The sequence below is a fragment of the Halyomorpha halys genome, unplaced genomic scaffold, assembly GCF_000696795.3.
Source record: "Halyomorpha halys isolate HHAL.00 unplaced genomic scaffold, Hhal_1.1 Scaffold121.1, whole genome shotgun sequence".
NCBI classification, from domain to species: domain Eukaryota; kingdom Metazoa; phylum Arthropoda; class Insecta; order Hemiptera; family Pentatomidae; genus Halyomorpha; species Halyomorpha halys.
In genome coordinates this window covers 695,643-715,347 of record NW_027107242.1, presented here as the reverse complement: position 1 = coordinate 715,347, position 19,705 = coordinate 695,643, and the positions used below count along the sequence as shown (strand labels likewise).

Sequence of the window (19,705 nt, the reverse complement as noted above, 5' to 3'; positions counted from 1 at the left end):
ATTTTTTCAATTTCTTGAGATTGGTAATTATTTATTTAATAAATCAAAATTGTATCCTTATATAGTTTCAACACTTTTTATTATATCAATAGTCTAATGTTTCGCCCATCCTCAAGGACAATCTTCAATATAAATTCTCACCTCACATCAAAATTTAAAAATTGTTTTGCAGGCTATTCTGCCCAGATCATTAATTATAAGTCAAACACACCCTATTTTTTAAAAATTCATAAATATTTAAAACTTTTAATTTTCAATTTATCCACACTATCACTACCATATAAACCTACTAGGCTAGTCGAGACTGAGTGAGAGCTCTGCCCGGATGTCTAAGCTCAAATTTAATTTTTAATACTACAGATGAGTTGCATTAGAATGTGTTAGAATTGGTAGTGCACCTGACCAACAGTTAATATTAAATTTAATAACTACAGAATTGGTTATAGTTTGTTAAACAAATTTTGGGGATATGATTAGTATTTCAACATGGATATTCCTGTGATATGTATATCAATAAGATATAAATTTACTTATATGTCTGTATAGATCTGCTTCATGATTATAAAAAAAAGTGTTTCAAATGATTTTTTTTATCAAAAATTATATCAATGACCAATTGATATTTCAGAATAATTAAATAAATCAATGGAAGATATGTTATGTAATCACTGTTTTGAAACAAAATTCATGATTCAGTAAATGTTCTGAATTGGATAATTTATTTATAAAGGTCCAGACATCATTATTCCAGCAGGCTACACAGCTGTAGTATCTCCTTACCTAGTTCATCGCTGCAAATCTCACTGGGAAAATCCAGAGGAATTCAGACCACAACGTTTCATGCCTGGAACTCCTCGACATCCTTTTGCATTCATTCCTTTTTCTGCAGGACCAAGGAATTGTATAGGTAATGGCTCAGCACATTTTATTCATAGTTTCAAAAATTTAAGGAAGTCAAATTATGCTGTAAACATTCAAATCCTTTTGTATAAACTCTGGTGATATATATATATATATATATATATATATATTCTAGTTATAGTATTTTCTTTTCTTCAACTATGAAAATACCATCAACAAGAATCAGAATTATATTGCAGAAATTAAAATATATGAAAACCACTATCTTATTTCGTGCCAAGTTATTACTCTTTTTAATAATTACAAGTTATTATTTTTTTTGTAGGACAAAAGTTTGCAATGATGGAATTAAAGACGATGTTGTCCACAATACTAAGACAATGTAAATTAGAACCAGTAACAAAGGAAGTAACGATCCTGCCCACAGGGATCATCAAGAGTGAAGAAACAATACTAATAAGAATTCATCCGAGGAATTTGTGAAAAAATAATAAATACAATTTCTCTATACTAACTTTTTAGGCTTTGATATTATAATTACCTACTTAAAAAACAATCAAATAGGCTTTATGTAAATAAAAATAAATAGAATGATGTTAATGTTTTGGCTTTATATCAATTTATTGACCTTTTTTATTATCCCTTTACTGCTAATCCTTGTTTAAACCAGTTTTTTTTTATTCTTCACCATAAATTTGAGTGTTATTCAGTTAATCAGATGCAATTGTACACGTCTCTCACTCATCATGTATATGAAAGTCATGCGTAATCAATATTTACCATAGCTAGTAATTCTCGTTCAAATAAAACATTTTGTTGTTTCTTATCTTACAATTATATCAAATGAAAAATTTTACCATCATTTAAATTAAATAATTACCTTCCATGTATTTTACAGTTAAACTAAATTTTAAGATGAACAACTAATCATTGATACTCAAGTCCTAAATAAAATCTACAACTTAATCCATAAGTAGTTTGTTTCTATAATACAAAGTAACATGGTAAAAATCCTTCCAGTATGTGATATATTTCTCTAGACTATGTTGATTAAAAGTTCCTTTTGTTAGAGAGAAGCATTGAGGCGTAGGAACAAATCTTGGAAAGACCCCTTCATTTCATAGTGAGGAGGGGATCCATCCAAGATTACCTAAAATCTCAACCATTTTTTATGTTAAACCACTACTTATTTCTATTACTTATTGAATTCTCTTAAACATTTCTGAAAAAATAAAAAATCGAATCTGGAGAATCAGGCCCCTTCTGAGCCATTGAGTCCAGTATAACTTCTCTCCTTTGTCTCTCCGCCTCAGTTCCTGTGCTCTTGATTTGAGGGAAATGGTTTTACAACTACAGCCCAACAGGGTCAGCCTGGCTTTTCTGTCACCTCTTGATACCATGGTTGATCAGCTACTTCCTGCTTAAATATTGGCCAAATTGTCATTTGCACAGAGTTAGATATTGGCTGCGACTTGAGGTTTTTTGTTCCCAAATCTTCCAATAATTTTTCTCTTCATCTGTCCACATTATTTGCTCACTTAATGCTAAAGGCTGGTAGGTGAAAAAGAATTTAAGACCTTTTTGATATCTGTAATTCATATAATGAGAAGAAAACTTCAGGAGTGTAGGTAGTTTCCTGGATCAACTATTGTACTATAGGAAAAATATATACAAAACAAAAACAAAGGCTTGCAATAATCTACTACGAAGATAAGAAAATCAATAACACTATTCAAAACAATGCCTAAGCGATTAAACAATTTTATTAATTAAATGTTGTGATGATGATTAAGTAAAACATGAGAACGCTCTTGGCCTTCTCTTTTTGTCAATTTTACAACTCAGCAAAAAACTTGTTTTTCAACAAATAAAGACTTTGATATGAGTTTGTGGAGGCAAGATTAACGTCTTCAGCGGCAATAGTTGACGTTTGCAAAGAGAGTGTTTGAAATGGGTTTGCCACTGTCGAAATTATTATCAATATTTTAATTTCTTTTTTATATTTCTTTTAAATCTATTTTTAATCATAATTCATTTAAAGTTTCATTATTTTACATTTGTTTTAGTGGCAAACCCATTTGAAACCTCTCGCCATATGATCAATTACAATTAATTATGAAGAACTTGTGTGTTGTCTAAAAAAACTGAACGATTATGTATATAATAATTGTGATTGTGTTTTTTTATTTTCAAGTTTGAACGTCGTTTTTTACGATAATAAAGACTTAAAGATTCATCTTTATTATTATATAATAGAAACACGCGCTAAAAGTTCATTCATAGAAAATTCATATGAAATGCATCAAATTGGTAAAAACACTAAATCGTTCCATATCCAAGACTAGAGTGGTAAGCATTTGACTGCCAATGTCCATCAGTAGTGAAATCATCACCTCTCTAATTTTGATGAACTTTTTCAGTAATTGTACTGGATGATTCCATATCAATTTCAACAAATTTCACCTACTTTTGCTTATTCATGCACAAACCTATTTTCCTTGACACACTTTTATTTAGAAAACGGCTTGAAGTTGGAGATTCCTGTAAAAATAGTCCATTGTACTAAATTATTTCCTCTACTTTCATTCATGCACAATGAATTAATTTCTTTTTTAACGTCCATGTAATTCAAAACGATCCCTTTCCTTGATATTATTTCCCAACCAACAAAATATTTGAAAAAAAACCATTTATGGTACAGAATGGTCTAATATAAATTTCATCGAATTCCACCACCAATTTTCACTCATTCATGCACAAACATGATTTCCTTGTCATACCTTCATTATTAAAACGGCTGGTTGAAGTTCACGGTATAATAGCCGTTGTATTAATTCTTTCCTCTACTTATGTTTATGCAAGCACCACGATTTTTTTTTTTTTACATGTATATATTTCAAAACGCTTCCTTTCGTTGATTAAAAATAAATAAATAATTAATATCAAATCTTGAAATACATTTGAATATCTAACCGATAGAAATGGTGAGTAAGCTATTTTGAGTTATACGCTATCATCCTTTATCAATCATCAATTATCAATGGTAGAAAAAAGGTAGTAACCCATTCAAATTATGTAACCATACGTAATACAACCTACTAATTTCATGTTTTTCTGTTTTAGAGGGATCAGAAAAAAAAACCTTTTATCATCCCATCTTAAAACATAAGCATTATAACCTTTAAAATTACGTATAGTTCTACGAATAATAGCCTTTAAAAGTTATATAAATTGTAAAATCGATAATTGCGACGACAATATTTCAGTAGTGTCTTAACTTAAGAGTGCTAATTATGTATATCATTTATTCTTCACCGTTTCTTTAGTGGATACAAAGTCATAAGGTACAAACACTGCTACAAAACAATATTTTAAACATTTTCTTTTCAAACAAACAATTAATAAACTGAAATAATTTAAAGTAAAAAAAATTGTTCCTACGTTAAACTAACCTTACACTATCTAAACCTTATGACCCATTAGACGCCTAACCAAGAACTTAGCCAAACCCTTTAAATGGCTATATTACAAAATTTCAAGACAGTTCGAGTGTTGAAAAACTACGTGTTGAATTTGTGATGCCTTGTCCAAGATCACCGATACTATCATGCCGAAGAGACCAGCTTCTACCCATTGTACGTGCGGACAAATATCATGTTGCAACAACGAACATTGTCACCATAAGAGAATCAGGATCAAATCAAATGACAGAAGACCAAAAAAAACAGAACACAGAAGGCATCAAAGAAATCCATCACCAACACGGTAAGATACATTCAATGTAACGTACATTAAATGATTAATTCACCATCTTTCTTACTTCATTTTAAAAACTAAAATCTAGGAGTTTTATCCACGGGTGCAGAGGTTTCCAAACTTTACTCTAAGTCTCTAGGTCCAAGACTTACCGCATCTTTCCATCGAACTCGCAGTTAAAATGTTTAATTGATTTATATCAGCTATACCACGTTTATAGGTCATATAACAAAAACATCTGATTGATATTTTATATGATTTATTGGATTGTAAATTTTACGATGCAATCAAAATAAATAATGGCGGTCTGGAATTGGCTCGTATGCCGCAGTTTGGCAACTCCTAAGTCAGGCAATAGTTTTTGACTACGTGATCAACAGGCATCTTTTACCATATTTTCAAATTTATGATTTAGGCTAGTTGTCGACTCAGATAGCTCATATAGCTCCGTGAGCTTATATAGGTCATTGTTTCGACCGCGAACTGTCAAAGCTTAGGGAAGAGAACTAAGTGAGCAATGCTGAACTAACAACAGCTGGAAACAAGGGTGATGGCGGTTAGATGGATTTGATTTAGTGCCTACTGATGTCGAGATTACGTTACATGAAATTGGGAGGCGGCAACTCTTGATCATAGTCCAAGAGTCTTTAAAAAACAAAACAGTTACTTCATCCCCAAACTTTAACCACTTTAATGAAAACTATATATAGCTACCAGTCAAAATTGATGACTTTGCCAACCATAGTTGGAGGGAATACAAAATGGTTCCTGTTTCTAAACGTTAAAAACAATCAATTTTCCATATATTTAAAATTACTTACACCACTAAAAAAATTCTAATAGAACATCATTTAGATTAGATTAAATTTACTAAAATAAGCGCCCTGACAGAGCTGTGTAGGTTCAATAGTTCGCGAGAAACACTTTTTTAAAAAGCAATAATTAATGTTAAAAAATCCATAGTTATTGAATTTATTGTGTAAAAACTATATCTCAGGAATCATTAGACGTGCAGATGTCAATTAGCACTCAGATTGAACTAGTTTGTGATTAGTATTTTAGTATAAATAGTAGTTTTCATAATATTTGCTAAAACAAATTCACAAAATATTTATATCTCGATATTTGGAAAAAAAACATTTTACTTAAAAAAATCATATTTCAGGAATTGATGAACGTAAAAAGCTCAAATAGGGCTCATATTTTAGATAATTTACTGTACTTTAAATTACGTACTATGAAATTTTTTATTGTTGTAGGTATGTTTAAGGTTATGGAGCTACGAATGAAAAATGAGTGAACATTTCAGGTTATTCTGGGATAAAACAAACTGAAATACTACAATATTTACTTTTTTTTATTCCACCTTACTCTGGAAGCCAGAGTCATCAATTACTAGAACTGGATATAGTTTTCATTACATTAATTACAAAATAAGGATGAAATAACTGATTTTGTTTCTCCTCTTGGGCTCGTAGACTATCTGGAAAACTGTCAAGTGATGCTGGGGTAGGACAAGTCCCAACTTAGGTCAATGACAGATAATAATAATATAAGTTAAAGTAATATTAGAGCTATTTACGAAGGTTTACTATTTGATCCAAGTAAACATTGTAACTAGAGCTTAATGCTAGATAACATGCCGTAATAACTTTAGGTATCATTCACGAAATATATTTCTTTAGCCAGAAATATTAGCGACTAACAACCAACAGCGGGCCCGTGAGTGCAGAGTACTCACTGTACTGTAGTACTGGTACAGCTCTACCAAGTACTTGAGAAGGTATGATGAGATTACATAATGAACGAAATCCTGCTCCATTAGAGTGTGCGATTGCTGTAAAAATTGCATGATACGTAATGATTGCAAAATATCATGCTAACAATGACTCTACTGTTTTTGAACGAAATGTGCAAGTATTATTAAGTTCTGAGTATAGTAGATTTTAGTAGTAGTATAGTAGATTAGTAGATAAAGAAAACATTGACATTATTCCTTTAAGTATAAACTATGTACTTGACTTAAAAAAAATTCTAAAGCTGTTGTTTTAGGTTCACTCAGCTTTTTTGTCAAAGTCCTCACAGCTAAGAAATCTGTTTTGCGATTTTTCTCGTAACTTCAACTCAACTACATTATTAGTGATTGTAATAGTATCTTTCTGTTATATTGTATTTTAATTATGATTTCAGTGAAATGAAATGCCCGAATATAAAGATAAAAAGACAGAAAAGAAAATTAAACAAATTGAATCACAGCTCAGGACGTGAAAGTTTCAATGAACATGACGATATATACAACCCTCCTCGGAAGCGTGCAAAAGAAGCTAAAAAATCTTTTTTTTCGGCTATTTTACAAACTGAAACAGATTTAGAAAGATTAAAAGGGAAATGCTTTGAGGAAGATTCTTTCATGGTTCGGTGGGTGAAAATCTAAAACAGATGAACTTAAGTGTTATTTTTGTTATAACGTTTATAATTTTGTACATTAAACTCTCAAACCTCCAAAACAAGAAACAATAAAAAATAATTATACTGTTTAATTTTTTTTATCAGTTTTTTTTTCTTTTTACCCAATGGAGATCTAAATAATTGTTTGAAATACAATGTTACTTCGATACAGATGTTAAAATAAAAGTTGACAAGAAGGCCTTGTCAATCTTCAAAAAATAAAAAATAATTATTAATATATATTTTTTGTACTCAATGGAAATCTAAATAATAGTTTGAAATATGAAAACAAATGTTAAAATCAAAGAAGACAAGGACTTGTCCATCTTCAATTATTGTTTTGTTTAATTGATTTATTAACTACACTGGTTATCTGGCTGTTAATTGTAAAAATTTTTGATAGTTTAAGAATGACTTCATCTGTCAACATCTTGGATATGAATTAGGGATGAACGATAGTGTTTCATAATCGAATATTTCTTACTACTCGCCTCATCTATTAAATCGAATTCAATCTTATAATCTTTAATTTAGGTATAAGTAAATGAAAATGAATATTGTCTGTTATCTTAACGACTAAGGAAACAAAAAACCAAATTACAGAAGTGTTTTACTTCACTTGTTAAATGGAAATGGGAAAAAGGGAAGTATTGCTGTTGTAAATAATAAATACGTATTTTAAGCTAGCAAGGATTAGTTTAAACTTAGGGTAAGGTGGTTAAATGAACTGCAACTATTTTTTCTTTTTTTTTTTTGCCTATTGCATTTTAATAAATATCATTTTTTTCTAGCTTAGGTGGATTTTTTTGGAATCAGTTCTGAGGATGATTCCATGTTCTAATTCCTCCAATCAAACATAAGCGTGTCAACCTTTTAACTCTCTCAAGCCTCCATTTTAGGGTTCCATCCATTCTTTTCGGTGACGAGGTAACTCGATCATTCTACCGTTTTGGTTCTGCTTCCCTTTTACTTTCCAAATAAATGTTAGGAGATTCATAATGATTTATCTTACCCTTTTCTTTTTCTATTTTTTGCAAAATGGTCTGTTTGTCTGTGAACATCCCAGCTCATAAACAAAAAGTCATACGAAACTGAAATTGAATATTTAAGGCGGGTATATGCTTGGGATGTGATAGATAATATTTCAATGTAATCCTCTGACCGAAAGTGCCATTGATTAAAATCAATTTTTCACATTCTTTTCGAGGTCGTGGTTAACAACTACGACGATTTTGATGTAATTCACTATTTCGAAGTAAAGTTAAATTATTTTTAATATCAAGTAGGTCTTATTCTCATTGAATTTGTCTGATAGTGCTTAAATAAAGAATTTTTAAAAAAACCTTTCTCTGATATCACTATCTGTTCAGGACCCTTACACCAGCGCCCCCCTCCGGTGCGTTGGCAACGAACCTTATAAAACTCAGAAACAACGTGCCAGCACACGAATTTAGGGAATAAGTTTTTTTTTTTTAAGTCAAGTTTAAATTTCAAAACTAATGTGTGCCCCAGCACATTATAAAATTCGAAGAACGCCCACTACAACAAAAACACAAGTTAAAAACTCCTTACAACGTAGGCCACTACGGAAGAAGGAAACAGTGCAGAACCAGAATATATATTCATGCTAAAAACCATAAATGAAATTCAGAAATAGGGGGTTATGGAAAAAAAATTTCTCTGATGATCTTTAAAGTGATCAATAGACTGCACGAAAGCGTTTGATTCAGTGTTCCATAGTTTGCTTTGTAGAATACTACAATACAACGAATTACCAGAAAAGCTATACACTCTATTGAGATCATTCCTGCAGTACCGTTCATTAAAGGTTCGAGCCGGCGAAGTGGTCCCTCTCACCTGTGGAGTTTCCCAGATATCCGATACTATCTCCAATACTTTTCTCAGTATATACTGTTGAAACTGTTAGAGCCAAGTACGACAAGGCTATTGTAGCTGCTTATGCCGACGATATAGCCATCTACTGTAGTTCATTGAATGCAGAGACAGCTCTACGGTAGGCGGAGAAGGCTTGTACAGAAATAAACAAGAAACTGGAAGGGCTGAAATATTACAGTTAATCCCAAGAAGACCGATTGTATTATTTTCTCCTTCCAGAAGAACAAGCGTCCTCTCCTTAAAGCCTATAGGGTTGCAGGGCACGAGAATAGACCAGCAGGCAGCACAGAATTACTGGGTGTCACCATTGACAGACACCTGATGCTAGCTCGCCACTGTAATAAGAAGATCAAGTAGGTCACGACCAAGTCTTACAAGCTTAATCGCCTGCTAACTTCTCCTAATCTTTCTATCCTACTCAAATTAATGATCTCCAAAGTGTGTTGATACCAGTCCTGTTCTACGGAGCACCTATGCTGACCAATATAGCACTTTAACGGCCAAGAGTTCCAAATAGTTTCAGAGCGGTGTACTGAGACGTATAGTGAGACATACTTCACTTCAAAGAGCAAAGACGGACGACATTCGAACTATCGACAGTGACAGAATTTATATGGAGGAGACACATCAAATTTTTGACAGCCTTCAGTACTGTACAAACCCATTATTTAGGACACTGACACCGACAGGACGGCCACAAAGTTGGCAGGCAATACGAACAGACTCAGACTCAACTAAGTACAAGTAAATAAATTATTTGAATCAACACCCTTCGTGAGCCCCATCACCAACAGACACAAAATGCAGACTACCACTTCCCAAATAATCAAATTTCCTCAGCCCCCTTTTAAATTAAAATGCATTAACTAAATCCAGAAAAAGGGGCTACATTTTACCCATTTTTATCATGACTTCATCCCCACGCGCCCATGGAGCTTACAAGAAAAACAAGTTTCTATGAGGTATTTTTATTTTGAAAAAAATAAATAGTTCTCATTGTTAGCAATTGTTTAATATATGTATAGATTCCGGTCCATAAGGGTTTAACATATAAATATATATATATATATATTTACAATCTCAAAACATATTACTTCCGTATTCGCCTTATTATGTTATACAACTCTTATACGAACATTGGCTAGATTATGCAACATTGAGACCACAAATGCATTACGAAATATTGACGCAACATCCAATAACCGGTTTAAGTCTTCAGACTTCTTGAAAATTTCAACAAACTATGATTGGAAAGGACAAATATTAGATTTATGAAATGTTCTTACTGCTTTCTATGGAATGATTCAGGTTCTTTGGAAGTCAAGGTTATTATTTTTAAAAAAATGTTTAATGACAAGACATCAGTCATTAGGGCATTACGCAGATATATCGGCCTTTGGAGGAATGCATGCCTTAGAAATGTACGGGCACTGCTGAACTAAAAAACATCCAACGTGCATTAGAAAATATATCAGTAAATTAATTTGTTTTTAACTCTAATTTAGGAATATAATAGAACTATTAAAAAGTTAAATTTCGTTCAACTGTGAAACATAGTTTTTTTTTTCAAGCATAACAATATGTATCCTTATAGTATATAAATTTTATATTTATTCACTTAAGAATCCAACGTTTCGGCCGATTTAGCCATTTTTAAGGATATTTATTAATTTACAGTTTTCATTAGAATCTTATTACCAAATATTTTGTAAACATTATGATTTATGCAACCTTACTTTTAATTACACTGTTTCAACATTAGTCGTTAAAAAGGTTACTGGGCATTTATTTAATTATTCAGTTATAAAGTGTTAATAGTTGATTGTAGATTCGATATGAGGAAAAGATGGTCGGGAATGCGGTCAGTAATGATACACAAACAAATAGAACTTATTTATTTGTGCCGACGTTTCGACTTGAATTTCAGGTCTTCATCAGGGCTGTAACACAAAAACGTGATAATAACTTTAATTCACAGAAAAATAAAGATAAAATAATAACAAATAAACTTGGATATATATATAACAATAAATTAAATATAAAGTAGATGTTACTAATTGTTATATATATTTCCAGATTATTTTGTAATTATTATCTTTTTTTTTTTCGTTTTTCTCTGGATTAAGGTTGATTTTGTTAGTTAATAAATAAATAATTAAAGTTTTATTTATTTGTGTATTATTACTTACTGCACCCTCGACCATCTTCTCATATAATTTTTTTAATTTACTTACACTATTTCTTTAGTTATGTATTCATTTATTGCAGGCTCGGCATTTGTTAAATATAATTTAGTCAATTTAACCTATAATACACAATTGAACAAAGGAAAATTTTTACTCTCTTAATTGACTTTTATCATATTATATTATATTACCTATATTTTCTACTATTTCACTTATTTATGATTATTTTCTTTATTTATTTATTTGTTTGCTTATCTTATTATAATTTCTTTTAAAGTATTTTCATATTTCAACCCCAAATATTTCACATCCTGTTTTGAATATTTCCATATTTATTTTATTATAGGAGTATAGTCCGGATGGTGGTCAATAAAGATATTAAAATAGCAAAATAAATTTATTTATTGTAAACCAACATTTCGTCCCACTTTGCTAGGCTTAGTCAAGGCTAAGTGTAAAAACAAGATACAAACAATTAATAATTTACAGAATATTAAAATAAAAAATTTTTATAAAGTATATAAAAAAGAATTAATAATAACAATATAAGAAAATATGCATGTAGTTAGATTGGAAACAAGTTACTAATAAATATAACCAGGTGTGATAGAAGTTCTAAATATAAATCTAGAATCATAAATTGTTGGAGACTACTCATTAAAATTAGTTATAAATATGGTAAAGAGATAGAACAGATAGAGAAGTAGATATGGTATAGGTGAGGTAGATATGTTAGAGTACTTCACCTATACCATATCTACTTCACCCGGACTATCCTCCTACAATCTACTTTATACGGCCAACTATCTTCGTTTAATTGTAAATTATTTACCTCATATTCAACTATTTGGATCACAAATTAATTTAACAAAAAAAATCGGCATAATGTTGATCCAGTAATATGGTGTCTGATTTGAAATTAAACATACAATAAATATTTTCTGATGTATTATAGTATCAATTCATTTCCTTTGAGTAAAATCATTGTATTATCAAAATCAAAACAATGTTTATTACAATTGGTAAACCAAACTGGTTTCGAACTAGAAATTAAAATATGTATGACATATATTTTTTTAAAACTAATATCTGATTAATAGCATAACAGTTGCACCATATGAGAGGCGTTTCTGATTCAATATGCAAGAAAATTTACGTTTTAGAAAAATAAAACATAAAAACATGAAAATCATCCTGCAGATAGAGGATGTGACGGCCCCACTCAACCTGATATCTGACTCATGACTCGTTGAGTTTGTAATATATATGGAACGAGCCATAGTGGGGAGCGACCTTTATGCAACAGTAGTAATCTCGCAGCCATGGTGGTCATACTCATTCTTTTCAGCATCTTGTTTACGCTCTTGATTAACAGGGTAATCAAAGATTTGCTTAAAACTAAAGGGTTACCAGGGCCTTGGGAACTTCCTCTCTTAGCAGAGCTCAGATACGTATTTAAACCATTCTCAGGTATTTCGTTTTTAAATTATAATTGAAATATTAGTAGCAATTGAAGTAGTAATAGTAGTAATGATTAAAAATAAATAGTAGTAGTAATTGAAAATAAATATATAGTTGAAAGTTTTTTTTTAAATTTATTTAATGTAATTTACAGCTGTACAAATAATAAATATAATAAGTAAATCTGTAAAATATTTCATTTACACATGAAAATCTTGGAAAGGAACCACCCATTGGTGGTACTTCAAGCATTAATTTAAATTAGAAGGTCCCAAAGCCATCTTCTTTTCAGATACCTCGGAAGATTATCAGGAATTCTTAAGGATGAGAGATTAAGAACTATGGGTCAGGGTGGGTATGAAAAGACTTTTATCTGTTTTGGGCCAAATCGACAACAAATAGGATGTTAAGGTCTTGGTGCATGAGTTTATTTGTAACGTAATAAGGAGCATTAAGGATTTTACGTAGAATTTTGGATTGTAAGGATTGGATGCGGGAGGAATTTGATGGTTTGGTAGAGCCCCAGAGCTCAATATCCAAATTGGTCTGATTATCATAGTGTATAATAATTGTTTGTAGTGTATGGGAAGTTTAGAGCGTTTGTCAAGAAGGTGTTGTAGCAATCGAAATCGACGAGCAGTTTCTTGTCGTTTCAGTGTTGTATGTGGGTTCCATGAAAGTCTCTTGTCAAGAGGGAGTCCTAAGTATTGAAGCTGTTCAACAGGCGTTAGTGGAGTACTTAGAAAGGATACTGGTATGTAATTTACGACGGAGAGTAAACGTGATCTGGTGGGATTTATTTTGATTCCCCAGTTTTGACACCATTCTTCAATGGATGTTATGTGTATCTGTAGTGTTTGTGATGCATTAGTAGGGTCGTTGTTTACAGAGAGTATACATGTGTCATCAGGGTATGTTGTTAGGACTAAGTTAGGGTGGGTTGGGATGTCAGCTGTATAAACCGTGTAAAGGATGGGACCTAAGGTACTACCATGAGGAACACCGGCGGACGGAGAAAAGAGAGATGAGTAGGCTAGGTTACGATTTACTTTATAGGTTCATTCAGAGAAGTAGGGACGGATTATAAGAAAATATGTTGGGGGTAGGAATTGACGAAGTTTATAGAGCAGACCTGGATGCCAGACTCGATCAAAAGCTTGTACAACATCGAGGAAGACTCCCGTGCAGTACGTTCCGCGCTCCAATGTGGAAGATATGACATCAACCACTCGATGACACTGTTGTATGGTTGAATGGGATGTTCTAAATCCAAACTGGTGGTCAGGAATAACATGATATGAGTCAAGGATTGAATAGAGGCGTTTTAATAAAAGTTTTTCTTGGATTTTGCCCATAATGGGCAGGAGTGAAATAGGACGGTAGGAAAATGGATACTCAAGTGGCTTGGAGGGTTCGGGAAACATTTTATTATAGACATTTTCCAAGGGTCGGGGAAATAGGTGGATCGGAGTGTAGTATTATTGATATAGGTAAGGAATAGAATGGCTTTACGAGGGAGCTGTTTCAGAATGTGTGCTGTGATAAGATCGTGGCCAGGAACTTTTTTAGAAGGTAATGTGTGGATGATGTCCATTATTTCTGAGTGATGAAAGGCATTAGGAGGAAGGGTCATTTGGAGTGGAATTGTAATCTCTGCTTCAACATGTTCAAGATGGGTTCGATTAAGGATATCAGAATGGGGGTTAAAACTTTTAAAGAGTTTTTCGCCGAACATTTGAGTTTTTTCTTCGTCTAATCGTGTCCAAGTTTTATTTTCGGTGAGAAGTGGATGGTACTAATTGAAAGTAAATAAATAGTAATTGTAATTTAAATGGTAGATATACGATAGCATAGCATCGTATTGCTTATCTGTACGTGACTTAAAATAAACATAAAGCTAATCCTTTTCTATTTATAAAGGTGCTTCGCTTTTAAATCACCAAGCCCCATTCATGCCGGAAAATGTGTTTTTTTTGTGATAAAATAATCTAATGGAATGTTTTCAAACCACCAACGCTTTCAAGTTCATTTACTCCCGGCCAGGATGGCCTCAGCAATCTATAACCAACCCCTAAATACGTCCTATCAATGAATGACCTTATCTGGCCGATACCGAAATAAATAGATTTTTATTGAACCATAATTGAATTATTGGGCAAAATACTTAATGAGATATAATAATTATTTTTTATTAATTTTTTCTATCTAATTAAGGATTCTAATTACTTAGTGGTCTTATAAAGTTAATGTTTGTGCAATTCCAGAATGTTAATTATGTTTTCTACAATATTTTATCTCTAAAAGTTTAACACTAAATATGCAAACTTTCTATACCTATTGCAATTTATCAATATAGCCACGATTCAATGGTGGCTAGTTCTATATCGCCAATTTACTTATTTTTATCACTGCTATTATTTGTATTTTTATGTTTTTAAAATAATTAATTTTTTAAAACATTTATATGTATTTATTAATGAATACCAAAAGCTTTAATACTTACTGCCTTTGAGTTTGGGAGACTGGATTATTTTTCAATAAAAGCTTTATTAAAAAAAAAGTCGATCTTTGTGAGTGACCAAATTACCTCCTTGCACAACCGTTGGTCTAGTAAAAGTACTTCCTTACAGGAACCCTAATCCTTCATGGGATGTAGTGGCACAAATTTAATTTTTTTATGCGCAATATTTTTTAAGTTATTAAAATATCATCTATTTTAATTTTTTTCCATCTTTTAAATAAAAATTAAAAGGATAATACCCTACCTATGTTATACATTCCCGATTCATCATCATACCCTACTTCAACGTACTCATATTATATACATACATATTAATATCTCATACTCACTTCCTCAGCTCTTCAGTTGCTGCTTATTCAGTCATCCCAATATCAAAAAACTATGTATTATCTCAAATTTATTTTTAAAAATATATTTAACAACCAAAATGAGTTATTAGAAAAAAAGGTCAAATCAGATATATTTTTTAACAAATGAATGTTTAAATTATGCTTTGAAAAAAAAATCTACAGTAATCTTTAGTTAAATTTGAATGGATAGAAACCTCTAACGGCTTGTCATGATTATTATTAATTATATGAAGTAAAACATCCTTCCCCCTTTTTTTTTTCCCAAAATTCACAAAAATTGCACAAACATCAACACCAATCTTTACGAAACCTATGGATAGCTTATGGCCATATAAACTGCACCAAATAGTATAAAGTAAATCAAACTGAAAAAATTAAAACAGAAGATATAAGAAATAACGTTTTAGTGGTTTTCTTTATATAAAACTTGATTTCCTCCGTTATATTCATAAAATCTAAAATGGTTTGATAGTGCATTGGACGAGCAGAAATTCAGCTTTCCAATAGTTTTAGTGGCATTGAATTTGGGTAAAATCCTAAAAGAGTTATAACTAGCGGATATCGTTTAACAACAAAATAAAAATCACTTCTTAAAGTTCCTAATTTTTTATTTCCATGAAAATTCACACACAAGATTTTTTCAAGAACACTGAAATAAATCTGATTTTTTATGTATTTAAACATACTTAGGTAATACATATATAGGTATATAGATAAAGTATTTTTTTCTTGACTTGTACTGCGCATTGGCAAGAACCCTCTGGCACATGTCTTATATTTTTGACACAGTATTGCGCAGTATTAAATTTAATTGAAATCGGTGATCCCACCCGAAACTTCCCCTTCCAAGCCAGGGAATTATAAATTGATAGTTATAACAAAACTTTTCCTATTATAATGGACATTTTTCAATAAAAAATATGACATGAAGGAATCATAAAAAAACAAATGAGACTATCAATTAAAAAAATGGTAAGTAGGAAGTATTATCATTTGGGTACGTTTCTCTCATCAACTCTATCACCGATAAACCAGAGACATTAATGAATGTGAAGGAATCACATACAATTTTCCAACGCTTATTTTTACTTATTTTTTTTTAATTGATAAGAACAAGAGTTCAAATACTCTTCTTTTTGTGATTGTAACTTTAAAATTAATGAATATAAAGAATTAAAAATTAGTAGGATACTTTCCAACTCTAGAATTAATTAAGAGAGAAACTAAAAAAGGTGCTGGCTTGACTAAAAGTATCACAATATGAGGCTTTTAATTTTTTTTCATAAAAAAAAAAAATGTACATAGAGTTTAAATGAAAAAAAGAGTAATGTGTAAAAATTTAATTTTAATTTTTGAATCTATAGATTGAAAAATCTTTAAAACCGTTGAACAACTGATTTGACTTTTTTATTTGCGAATAGCTTAGATAACTACAAAAAAAAAGTTACGATGTTTTACATATCCACAGCTGATAAATCGACATACCTGTTGATAGAAAATCATATTTACATCACTCTTAAAACAGAACTACGATGTTAATTCCAAAAGGAAGGCCTCCAATATTTTAAGAAATGTATTCGTTTATTTTTTATGTTCCTTTTCAAAATTCTAAAGCTTGTAAACTTACTTTGATTTGTGTTTTAATTTATTTATTCCTTTAACTTATTTATTTATAAAATTATTTATTTTAACTTATTTATTCATTCATGTATTTCTTTTAAACATTTTTATGCATTAAATACGCTCGGCGCACGTGAAAAAAATCCTCATAACCTGAATATTTTTATAATATCCTCATTCGCAAGTGAGATAATGTCTCACGAGAAGGGTATATTGTCGTGGAAAGAGGGCTGTATGCTTACTCAGATTAGAGTGATGGGGGCGAGGTATAGAAGGAAGAGGCTGTGAACTACATATTCCAGAAAGATGAGAACCAAAGTTGCCAAGCTCTAGCAGTTCCCAGACCCGAAAAACGATTTACGTGAGAGAAATTCTCACGCAGCGACCAATGACAGGTTAATTCAAGAAGAAGTAGGTTAGGGGATGTGGTAAGGGAAGAAAAGATCCAATGGACCAGGATGAATTAAGAGGAATGAAGACTAAGCGTCAGTGTTTTCCCCACAGATAACGAAGGACACTGAAAAAACAAATGGATTTTGAAATATCTTAATAGTTATGAAATTCGGCCAAAAGATTTTTAAAAAATCTCCATACAAGAACTCAATAATTCTAAAAGTAAAGTATTAAAGTTGCAATAAATAGTGATTAGTTTGAATTTTCTTGAACCTATTTTTATTTTATTTTAAAAATTGTCTGCCGGTTAGGGCTCCCTAAGTCGCAGGCTTTCATCTGGGCTTAGCAGAAAGAGATACAATTTAATTATTATTCATTGTTTTTTTTTTTTGTTTTTTTTTATTGAAACCCTTCTTTGCTTTTCGCAAATCCCATACGGGATTTAGGGCAGGTAGTATCATAGATGAACTTATTATGTTGTCTCTACCAATCAAAATGAACTATGAAAGTATCTTAATTAGTTTAGCGGATGAGTACAGTGAGACCAGTTTCAAGGTCAAAATTTTACGATTATGCTATCTATATTGGTCGATTAAGCTGTTCGAGAACAGTTCATGTAATAAAATGATTATTTGCTATCTCCTGTTTTTTTGTATTCGGTAGATTAATTTAAACAAGTCATCGGTTCAAGATATTCAATTCGTTTAAAAATAGATCCATATAATACAACAACATATTTTCTATAATAATAATAAAAAAAAACTACCACAAATATTAAAAGTATCCTTGCTTTAACCTCGATTTAAAGGAAAAAATTCATTTTTAATTTGATCTAGAATAAAATTATGACCATTTCATAGGTATTGTTTAAATCATTTTGAAAAATTTATTAATTTTTTTAAAAATAAATTATCAGATTTGAAAATTCTTTTCTTTCTTAATTTATAAACATGCCCCGGGGATCTTTACACAATTGAATATTTTGTTTTAGTGCATCTTCTAACCGCTGATCTATAAAGGTTATAGTGAGGGATGTGTTCGATCATACTTAAGACATAATTTAAATTTTAGTCTTGTTCCGATACTTGAAATAGTGCTGAAAAGATTGCAGCCATTTTTTGGGGGTATATTCCAAAAGAAAGACTTAGTCTTAGATTTGTAACAGGAATAGGAAATAATTAAATGAGTATTATATATTTTAGAACTAGACAACAATTAATGATTAAGTGCTTAAGGTGAGAAGGAATTGTTATTCTTAATAGTGATAATAATTGAAAAATAAAATCGTTTATATTCAGAAGGCCAATCTTTCTTAAAAAGAATATAAATGAAATACAGTGTTGGGCAAAAATTATTCGATTGACAAGAGAAGAATACTTTTTTATTGGAAGTTTTTATTCGATTGACGAGATACGAATAAATTTTTATTCGAATAAAAATACGGCTAAACAATCCGAATACTTTTTTATTCGAATATTTAAAATACTATTTCAATCGAATAAAAAATTAGTCGAATGAAAAATTAGTCGACTACATATAATTCGAATAACAATTTTTTTTTTTAAATCACTTTTTTTTTACCACCTTCAATTTCTAATGTATGAATGATACATTCACATATTTAGACGAGTATAAAACGAAAATGCTTTCGATTTTAAGATCCCATATTGATTTATTTTAATTATTTTTATTTCTAACACAAAAGGGCCAATTTTTACGTTTTCAGATATGCAGAATATGAAAATGCTATCGATTTATTTTAACCTCCTTGATTTCTAACATGTTACGGTCCCTTGATACATTTTGAAGAATGCAGAATATGAAAATTATTTAGATTTTAAGATCGCGTATCGATTTATTTTTACTTTTCTTATTTCTAACATGTTAGGATCTCTTTATATGTTTCAATATTTCCCAAAAATGAATATGCTATTGATTTTATGATCGCGTATCGATTTATTTTAACTTTCTTGATCCCGAACATGATAGGATCCCTTCATATGTTTTAAAATGTATAGAATATGAAAATACTATCGATTTTAAGATCGCGTATCGATTTATATGAACTTTTTTATTTCTAACATGTTAAGGTCTCTTGTACGAGATATCGATACGCGTTCTTAAAATCGATAGTATTTTCATATTCTGCATATCTCAAAAAATAAAGAGGCCCTAACATGTTAGAAATCAAGAAAGTTAAAATTAATCGATAT

General features: G+C 30.7%; 2 protein-coding genes and 1 long non-coding RNA gene across 4 annotated transcripts in view; all 3 read left to right on the top strand.

Moving 5' to 3' along the window:
• LOC106678068 (cytochrome P450 4C1) overlaps positions 1–1,461 on the top strand; it is a 31,780-nt gene extending 30,319 nt beyond the window's left edge. For both annotated transcript variants that reach the window (XM_067045539.1, XM_014416364.2), the window contains exons 11-12: positions 731–907; positions 1,187–1,461. In XM_067045539.1, coding sequence (XP_066901640.1) covers positions 731–907; positions 1,187–1,344 — 335 coding nt within the window. In that variant the 3' untranslated portion in view covers positions 1,345–1,461. The remainder of the gene's footprint in view (positions 1–730; positions 908–1,186) is intronic.
• A 2,093-nt stretch (positions 1,462–3,554) lies between these two features.
• Positions 3,555–7,163, top strand: LOC106678067 (uncharacterized). Its single transcript, XR_010842933.1, has 2 exons — positions 3,555–4,626; positions 6,808–7,163. It is a non-coding gene; the product is annotated as an uncharacterized lncRNA (long non-coding RNA).
• Positions 7,164–12,435: 5,272 nt separating this feature from the next.
• Positions 12,436–19,705, top strand: part of LOC106678066 (cytochrome P450 4C1) — a 25,086-nt gene continuing 17,816 nt past the window's right edge. Inside the window, exon 1 of the mRNA XM_014416362.2 lies at positions 12,436–12,617. Within this exon, the coding sequence (XP_014271848.1) occupies positions 12,470–12,617 (148 nt within the window). The 5' untranslated portion in view covers positions 12,436–12,469. The remainder of the gene's footprint in view (positions 12,618–19,705) is intronic.